Raw genomic sequence first — 9,038 nt, forward strand, 5'->3', positions numbered from 1 at the left:
TAGCATGTAGGAGGCAGAAGTGGGAAGATTGGTGCAGCTTCAAAGCCTCCTAGGCTACATAAAGAGTTCTAGGTCAACCTGTCCTATAGTGAGACCGAATCTTAAACCCTCCCCAGAGGGGGCGGGGCTGGAAATATAGCTCATTTGTAGAGTATTTGCCTAGAAAATACTGTTTGATCTTCAGCACTGTAAACCAGGCATGGAAGTATGCTCCTGTAATCCCAGTACTTGAGGGACTGAAGCAGAAGTATCACTGTGGGTTTAAGGTGAGCCTAGGCTATAAAGACAAGCTCCGTGTGCTGGCGTACATCTTTAATTCTAGCACCTAAGAGGCAGAGGTAGGTGGATCTGTGTATGATGCCAGCCTGGTCTTCATAGCCAGTTCTAGGCTAGCCAGGGCTGCATAGTGAGACTCTTATCTCAAAAAACAAAACAATGAAAACAACAAAAACTCACAAACATCTTATAAAAGAGTGAATGAACTGTCAGACCCCACATCAGATCATATGAGATAAAACAGATAAAGCCTTCAGTGATACAGTAGTATGTAAGGATTGGAAACCAGAAGAACATCTATGTTCTCCACAATACCAGAAATAAGACCAGTAAAGCCAAGCCTGGTAATGCAGTGCTCTGATTCCAGCTACTCTGGAGGTTGAGGTAGAAAGATTGTGAATTAAGTGCCAGCCTGGGTTAGAGAGTGAGTTAGGGCTGGAGAGCTGGCACAGCTCACAACGAAAAAGAGAGTGAGTTAAATGTCATCCTGTACAACTTAATGACCCTCCATCTCAAAAAGTAAAATGAGGTATAGCTCAGTGGTAAAGCACTTACCTAACTTGTGCTTGAAGCTTCCATCCCCCAAAAACTATAACAAAGCAGTGTCAGGGCTGGAGAGATGACTCAGCGGTTAAAGCACTGACTGCTCTCGCAGGGGTTCGGTTCCCAGCACCCACATGGCTAACAACTGTCTATAACTCAAGTTCCAGGGGATCCAGTGCCCTCTTCTGATCTCCGTGGGTATTGTATGACACGGGTGCACTTACATACATGGCAGGCAATACACTTATACACATAAAATAAAAAATAATAAATGAAATATTAAGAAAAAGTGTCTAGCTGGGCATGGTGGTGCACGCCTTTAATCCCAGCACTTGGGAGGCAGAGGCAGGAGGATCTCTGTGAGTTCAAGGCCAGCCTGGTCTACATAGAGAGTTCCAGGTCAGTTGGGGCTACAGGGAGATCCTGTCTCAAAAAGACCAAAAAAAAAAAAAAAAAAAGCAGTGTCTTCAAATTCTAAATAAACAATTTCCTGTCTATTCAGCCAACCTCTTGAGTATAAAAGTAGAATAAAGGATTTCTGCTGAATCCATCACTCTAGAGTCCAGCCTTGGTAGACAAAAGAAAAATGAAGAGGAACCCAACAGAGGGATGCTTTTGGAAGCCCTTGTCAAGAAATCCCAGTGGACTCTCATATGAACATTTGAAAATTACCCTGTTCTGACTTTTTTCTAGTTCCCTGTCTGGAACTTGTAATGCTAACTATTCTTGCCTTTACTTTTCTTTCACATCTCCTATTCACCAGTCAAGGACTTCTTTTCCCCCTACAGATAAGAGTTATGCAATTTGGCAGTCTTTTAGATAGACCCACTGAAGGGGTACCCCAATTGCCTCACCCTGCGTCCCTGTTCAGCATCGAAGAAGCCAGAGCAGTCTGCGTCCCGATTCCCTATCCGCAAGCTGGGTAACATCTTCAGAGGATGGTGTGATAAGAATAGGAGGTAGGAATTGGCTAGGCAGTTAGAGTAAAAAGACCCCAAAGAAAAGTAGCCAGTTTCTTGGTTAAAAGTCACAATATCCTTGGGCCTCTTAGCAACATACTCCATTCTGAAGGCCAAAAATGTCAAACGTATTTGGTAGCTTTTATCTAACCCTTAAACTGAAAAAAAAAAAGAGTACATGAAGTTATAAGAAAAAAATGATGGGGAGGTATGGGGGGCGTTGGAGGGGAGGGAGTGGGCATGGACTTGATCAAAATACCTTATATGCTTATATGCATGTATGACATTCTCAATAAATTATTTTTAAAAAAATAAAGATAGAATAAAGGCATTTTCAGGTACAAAGTAAAAAAAAAAATATCTTCCAGTGTGCCATGTCTCACAGGTTAGTAGAGGATGCTCTCTGCTATAGAGAAGAAAATGGAGGTGTAGCTTGGGAACAGGACAAAAGGAACACCCCTAGAGTGTCCAGCAGTAACCCTAAAGACACATGGGCACAGGCCTAGAGAAAAATCATACAGACGCAACTGGGGTCTTGAAGACTCGAGGTTTTCCAAAATCAAATTGACCTGACATCCTGGGCACCTATTGAAATGAATTGTTACAGCAAAACATTTGAAGATTAATTTACTGATGCCCTGAAATCTAAGAAAGTGAGGGAAAAAAACAAATACTGATTTCAGAGGAAATGAAGTTGTACAAGGAAGGAAATGTGATCATGGGAGGTGTTAAAGTGTAATCATGTGGTTTAGCTTGGAACAATGTTGACATAGTCATAATGAAAAAAATATTGGTGTAACAAGAAATTGCAGCTTGGAGGCTGGAGACAAAACTCTGTAGTAGAGCTCTTGCCTAACATACATGAGTGAGGTACTGGATTCAATCCCTAGCCAATTGCACAAAAATAAATGAAAATTATAATTCTTTTTCAGTCTTGGGGATTGAACCCAGGTCTTTATGAACGCTAGACAAGCACTCTATCACTAAGCAATATCCCTAGCCAATACTCTTAAAAAAAATTTTTTTAAAGGACTTAGCATGGTGGTGCACACCTTTAATCCCAGTACTTGGGAGGTAGAGGTAGGTGAATCTTTGTGCGTTCAAGGCCAGGTTGAGTTCCAGGTTAGCTGGGGCTACAGGGAGACCCTGTCTCAAAAAGAAAGCAACTTTTGGAAAATAGATTATGTATAGAAAAGGCCAATAACGCATAATCTTATCACTCAGAAATAATCAGGGATAACATTTAGTCTATATCCTCTTTGTATATACATTAGCATATAGAGGTAAGGACCCAACACGTGTGCACGTATTTACTGTTGGAAATTAGATCATAGTACAGTTTCCCAAATGTCAGCTCAGATCATTTGCCTAAGAATCTCTTGAGGAATTCTTTGGAAATGTCAGCTCTCAAAAGCTCCCATCCGAAAAAGTTAATCAGTGGTCTGAAGATTCTGATGCATTTGTCAGGTTTAGGGACACTGCTTAGTAAGTAGCTTTAATTTTGTCCTTTAATATTTCTCTCCTTCATTACTTATTGTGACAGCAAGGTAGTATGATGCTGGAAGATGTGCTAAGTGGTGGTTTTCTCTCTCCAGGAAAAGAGAGGGAACAAAGCATCTGATAAAGCCACCTTGTTGGCCTTTGATGCCCTGGTGACCTTCTGTGAAGAACTGGGGTAAGTGAGGCTAGGAATGTAATGAAGCTCAATGGAAAAGCATTCACCTAACAGGTACAGGCTAACATAAGCTAACCCTCTGCTTGCAAAGGTCATACACATGTCAGGCAGTGTGGAAGTTTAACCCTTCCCTTCTCTGGAGGCCATGGGAACTGTGGCCACATGTATGCGCAGCTCTTCTGTGTTTGGGAGGCCATCAGTTCTTCTCCATGTTCTAGGATGGCCAGCCACATTCAGCCGTTCAGGACATAGTAATGAGTGGCTGAGCTGGCTCTTCTGGCTGTACTTGAGTTGTACTCTTTTTTTTTTTTTTTTTTTTTTTTATAAACCAAAACTTTTTAAGCTTTGGGTCATTTCCTTGCATACTCCAAAATTATATATATATTTTTTTTTTTTTTTTTAATATGTATGTCTTGCCTACGCAGTGCCCACAGAGGCCAGAAGAGGGCATCAGATCCCCTGGAACTAGAGTTACAAATGGTTGTTAGCCACCATGTAGGATTCTGGGAACCGAACCCCAGTTCTCTACAAGAGCAGCCAGTGCTCTTAAACACTGAGCCATCTCTCCAGCTCTCAAGTTGTACTTGTTTTGGTGGTTGTTTTTGAAATAGTGTCTCATGCAACCTAGGCTGGCCTTGAATGTACCACGTATTAGTCTGGCTGTTAGAATTTCTGATTGTCTTCCCTGCCTCCACCTCTCATATGCTAAGATTATGGCATGTATCACCACACCTGATGAGCTGTACTCACTCTTACATAGGTCTAAAGCCTGGGGCCCACTTATCTCCTGGGCAGTGGTGGGAAGTAGTGGATGTCACATGCTTTGAAGAAATTAGCCTTTCTAACAGAACACTAGACTTCCTATGTGGAACCTATTTTGTCTGCATCTAAGGCAATGGGGCAAGAGCCATGAGCAAAGGCAAAGAGCCTGATAGCTGCTCAGTGACAGGTTGTGTCTGGGCATATGCATCATTGATGTGAAAGACACCCAAGAGGATTCAATATACTTTTGTCTATAAAGGTCTTGGATTCATTTGATTTCATGGAAGAATCTTAGGAGCTGATGAACAGAAGTGATTGCCTCAGACTTAGGGATGAATAAGCCAGGCACTAGACAGGTCATGTCAACAAAGCTCGTGATAGAATCTGCTAAACTTAAGCCTCCTGATTTTCAGTGGAAGTACTCCTTTTACACATATGGCACCTTGGGTTTTACAAGACAAGAGTCTTTTGCGGGGAGGGAGAAAATGTCTGTTTTTATGTTATTGGCAATTGAACCCAGAAACTTCTACATGCTATACAAACACTGCCACTGAGTTGTACCCTATCCCTAATACTATATATTGAACAGGATGCTGATTATGTACATAGTACTGGTATCTTGCAGATGTTTTAGGCTCTCCTCTGGAAACCAGGGAAACATTTATTTGGGCCCTACATTTGGATTCTTATCTTCATCCTACCCACTGATGAGTTAGTTGGTGGCTCAGTCTGAGGTATTTCCTTTTGGAAATGGCATCTCTAATTTAACCACTGTGACAAGATCCCACCCAACAAAAGTAGTGGGCTGCAGTGCCAGGCCCACCCTTACCCAGGGCCATACCACCAGAGTCCTTTCCAGACACTGATTCATAAAAGTTCTAAATTCAGCCAGCTCTGGCCCTGTGAATAGAGCTCTCGTTTCTGGTGAGGAATGAAGGGAGCAAGTGCTCCTGCTAATTGCCACAGTCCCCACTGTAAAAAACCTTGGCTGGGTCTTGTCTGAGACTCTGGGTGCCACAACCTGCCAGGCAAGGAGACAGGTCCTCCTTGGGGCCTCTACCTTCATTAATTCTGGAACTTCTTAATGTTTTAATGGGCCAATTAAAGGTATAGGGACTATGCATCTGTGGAACCAAGAGTCCAAGTAGTGGCCTCCCCTGCCCTGTGTGTAGCCTCATATTCCTATCTTGTTGGCTATATGTGAGGTCCTGGATCTCAGGATTCCCAGGTTTGGGTAGAGTAGGCACATCTCTATTAGCCACTGTTCTTTGAATGAAAGAGAATGTTTCTTAATTGGGTAAACAGTGCATAGCATGAAATAAAAAAGCCCCTTAGTTGCCAGATAGTTGTTCCTTTTCTAAGAATAGTTCTGGTTTGAGGCTGAGGTCCAGGTGGCTGTTCCCACCAGTCCCTTAGGGCAGGCACCTGCCAGGAAGCGACAGGGGTGGGCTTGGCTGAGATGGGTACATTTCTAAAAGGAAGCTGTTGTAGGGGTTGCGGGGTGTGAGTGGGATATGGGGAGGAGGCCTGGAATCAAGAGAAAAGATACTCAAGTTCATTCTGAATGAGGCCAGTGTGGGGCAGCTAGTGGTTTTCTTCTTGTCTCTGCTATGTAGCTACTTTCTCAGGGCTGCAGTCACAAAAAAGTATTCTTCATGGCAGGGCCTTTGCCTTTCAGTGTTGCAGGAACAGTTATCAGGTTTGAAATAACCTCTGGGTTGGCATTCTGGGCACTTTAAAATGCAAGAAGAGCTCTGTGTTTTGGCCTGGGTTGAATTGTCTTGGTGGCTCTGGACTAGGGAAGCCCAACAGCTCATTGTCTTCTAGTTTATCCGTCTGTGTACTCATTTACTCATTGATTTATTTATTAACCAACTAATGTAGATTGGTACCAACTCTGTGCCAAGCACACTGAAAGTGCCTCATGGAGAAGACAAACACTTGTCATATAATCATTAAAAATATTGGCACAGGCCTTTAATCCCAGCAGAGGCAAGGTGGATCTCCCTAAGATCGAGGCTAGCCTGGTCTACATAGTGAGTTCCAGACCAGCTGCGGCTACAGGAGACCCTGACTCAAAAAGACCAAAATATCTATATTAAGATAAAAGCATATAAATATAAAATAAATATAAATTAAAATTTAAAAAATATATAAAATTACTCATGAAAGGGCTTTGAAAGAAAAGTACATGGTGTTTCGAGAGTAACAAGTAGCAGCTGGGCATGGTTGCGCATGCCTTTAAGCCCAGCACTTGGGAGGCAGAGGCAGGCAGATCTCTGTGAGTTCGAGGCCAGCCTGGTCTACATAGTGAGTTCCAGGACAGCTGGGGCTACAGGGAGACCCTGTCTCAAAAAGACAAAAAAAAAAAAAAAAAGGAGTAACAAGTAGCTCTGTCTCAGTCTTACAAGTCAGTCAGGGGACGTTCACCTGAACAAGGCAGGTTTAGACTGAGACCTGAAGGGTGAAGGTACCAGTTAGGCCATGGAATTGGATGTGGTTTGAAAGAGAGCATCCCAGTCAGGGGGAGATGCAGAACGGAGGCAGGAGAAAGCACAGCATATTTAGGAACTGGAAGTCGTGCTGTGAACCTAAGGGTACATGGCACACAGCCAATGAGACTGATTGTGCTCCTTACAGGACCAGACCCATGAGGGCTTGCAGGCATTGGTGAGGTTCACTAGGAAAGCCGGCTCCAGTAACCATGTCTACGTAGAAAACGAGCTATCACAAGTTAGCAGATTTGAAAAGGAATCTTTACTTTGATGGTTTTCTTTCTCTGTCAAGGACTTAAAAGGTTGCTGGCTCGGCAGGGAACCTGTTAGAGGACTTGGCTGGCCATTGCTGCTCTCATGTGAGGTAGAGGAGAGGCCCTCTTCATGTGCTTGAATAGTCTTTCTTGAGCCACAGGGGACTGTGGAAAGCCCAACCACTGGTATGGGGTAGGCAGGTCAACCTGCCTTTGCCTGCTGCCTTCTAAGGAAGTCCGCTTACTCCTCTTCACACTCTGTCTTTTCCACGTAACCAAACACAGTAGCAAATATGATGAAGAACACAAAGGTGAAGGTGAATAAGCCAATCACTGTCAGACCTCCCACATCCCAGGGGTTCTGCCAGAAGTCGTCATTCTGAGTGACGTTTAGGGTTGCCATTTGGCCTGTGTAAATCTGTAAAAGAAGAGACAAAGGCCCTGAGTGCAGAGCCCTGAAGGCCTTGTCCTTGGTACTGTTCTCCACACCACCAGTCTCAACTGCTATGCAGCTGCATTGAACAGCTGCACATCTCTGTGGCTAGTCAACACTGAGGGAATGGTGACTCTTTAGCTTGAAGTCTCTAGCAATGAACAAATGTAATTTCCTGATAGAGGGCCCTGCACCCTTCTGGAGGCTGCCTTTGGAGTTCTGGTTCTTTTTTGAACAGGCCTGATGTGAGCCAAGGTGTCTCCCCACACCTGGGCCCTCCCCGCTAGAACCTAAAATGGTCTCCCCTACTTTTCCTGCCCAGTTGCCAGATGTTTAAGAGGTATTTTGAGAGATCAGGATAGCCCAACTGGGAATAGTTGTGTGCATTTAAAAGTTTTAGCTCCTCCAAAGGCTGAGGTAGGATGATTGCTTGAACCCAAGAGTTCCAGGGAAGCTAGGAAACATCAAAATCAGGTCTCTAAAAAAAGAATACATGTGGCTGGAGAGATGGCATAGTGAGTAAGAGCACTGGCTACTCTTGCAGAAGACCCAGATTTGGTTCCCTTCACCCACATGGCATCTCTAGCTCCAGGGGATATAACACCCTCTTCTGGCCTCCATAGGCAGCAAGTACACATATATACATGCAGACAAAACACACACATATATACAAACACATCTTTAAAAAAAAAAAAATAAGAACAGAGGTATGGCTAAGGTACTGTCCCTAGAGGCAGCTGAAAACAGGAGGCTTACCATATTCTAGAAATGGAGCTGGTTTCAGTAGGCTGCCAACTTGGAGCCACTTGAAGGGAATATGGGGAAAGAAGGAGGAAGCCATTACCTGGTTTTCTGCTAACAGTACTGTGTCTTACACGAGCAAAGGCAATCAGGATTGTCCTTCAGTCCTCACGCTTTGCAGGGGTCCCAGACAGAAGAGGCTGTGACGTGGCCACAGCTGCACCCCAAGTCAAAGAAATGACTGTTGGCAAGAAAAGTCATTTGACATTACCAAATAGTTCTGACTACACCTTCACTGATGCCACCAGAGTAAACAAAGGTGGGCTAGGCAGGTTGCCTGGCAACTGCCTTCCCTTTTTCTTTGCCCTCAGCAGCATTCTGTCCTTTTGTGAGGGCATGGTAGAGAAGCTCCAGATACATTTTAAGAGTTGTCCTTGAGAGAAGTCAAACTTGGGGTAGTGAGAGGAGAGTTTGGGTGCAGGACCTGTGCCCCAGGCCACTTCTCTACCTCACCTGTGTACCACTGGGTCTTAGTTTTCAGTCTAGATGACTTGTCCAGAGCTCACCAAGGAAGAAGTCCTTTCTTGTGGTTTGAGTGAATGATTAACTACAGCTCCAGCTGGTGCTTCCTGAACCCAGTTTCTGGGTGGGAGTGCTTATCACCTTTGTAGCCTATCTTCTCCTTGGTGCCAGCCTCAGGTGCAGCCTCAGATAGCGCCATAGAGACCCTAGGAGGAAAGAATTAATCATGCATGCTGTGCTTGAAAGTTGGTGGCCACTGTTGATCCTTTTAAAACTTGGATGTAGAGCAAAAAAAAAGTTATTACAAAGATATTTTCTGGGTGTGGTGGCACATGCCTTTAATCCCAGCACTTGGGAAGCAGAGGCAGGTGAATCTCT

The 9,038-nt window shown here is 44.1% G+C and overlaps 2 protein-coding genes across 8 annotated transcripts in view; one reads left to right on the top strand and one right to left on the bottom strand.

Moving 5' to 3' along the window:
• Recql5 (RecQ like helicase 5) overlaps window positions 1-9,038 on the top strand; it is a 42,127-nt gene that overhangs the window by 13,228 nt on the left and 19,861 nt on the right. For all 7 annotated transcript variants that reach the window (XR_003849271.1, XM_008831394.3, XM_029562696.1 and 4 more), the window contains one exon: window positions 3,374-3,453. Coding sequence is in view for 6 of the 7 variants with exons in the window: in XM_008831394.3 (XP_008829616.1) it covers window positions 3,374-3,453 (80 nt within the window). In the remaining variant the exon portion in view is untranslated. The remainder of the gene's footprint in view (window positions 1-3,373; window positions 3,454-9,038) is intronic.
• Window positions 6,604-8,862, bottom strand: Smim6 (small integral membrane protein 6). Its single transcript, XM_029562712.1, has 3 exons — window positions 8,652-8,862; window positions 8,242-8,379; window positions 6,604-7,382 (listed from the first exon to the last, which is right to left on the bottom strand). Exon 3 carries the CDS (start codon window positions 7,365-7,367, stop codon window positions 7,206-7,208), a length of 162 nt encoding a protein of 53 aa, XP_029418572.1. The 5' UTR covers window positions 7,368-7,382; window positions 8,242-8,379; window positions 8,652-8,862; the 3' UTR covers window positions 6,604-7,205.

This window comes from Nannospalax galili, unplaced genomic scaffold (genome assembly GCF_000622305.1).
Source record: "Nannospalax galili isolate Female #2095 unplaced genomic scaffold, S.galili_v1.0 scaffold634, whole genome shotgun sequence".
In the NCBI taxonomy this organism is placed as follows: Eukaryota; Metazoa; Chordata; class Mammalia; order Rodentia; family Spalacidae; genus Nannospalax; species Nannospalax galili.

Excerpts from the sequence above, each read along its gene's own strand:
- Smim6 (XM_029562712.1), bottom strand. The coding sequence starts at position 7,367 with ATGGCAACCCTAAACGTCACTCAGAATGACGACTTCTGGCAGAACCCC.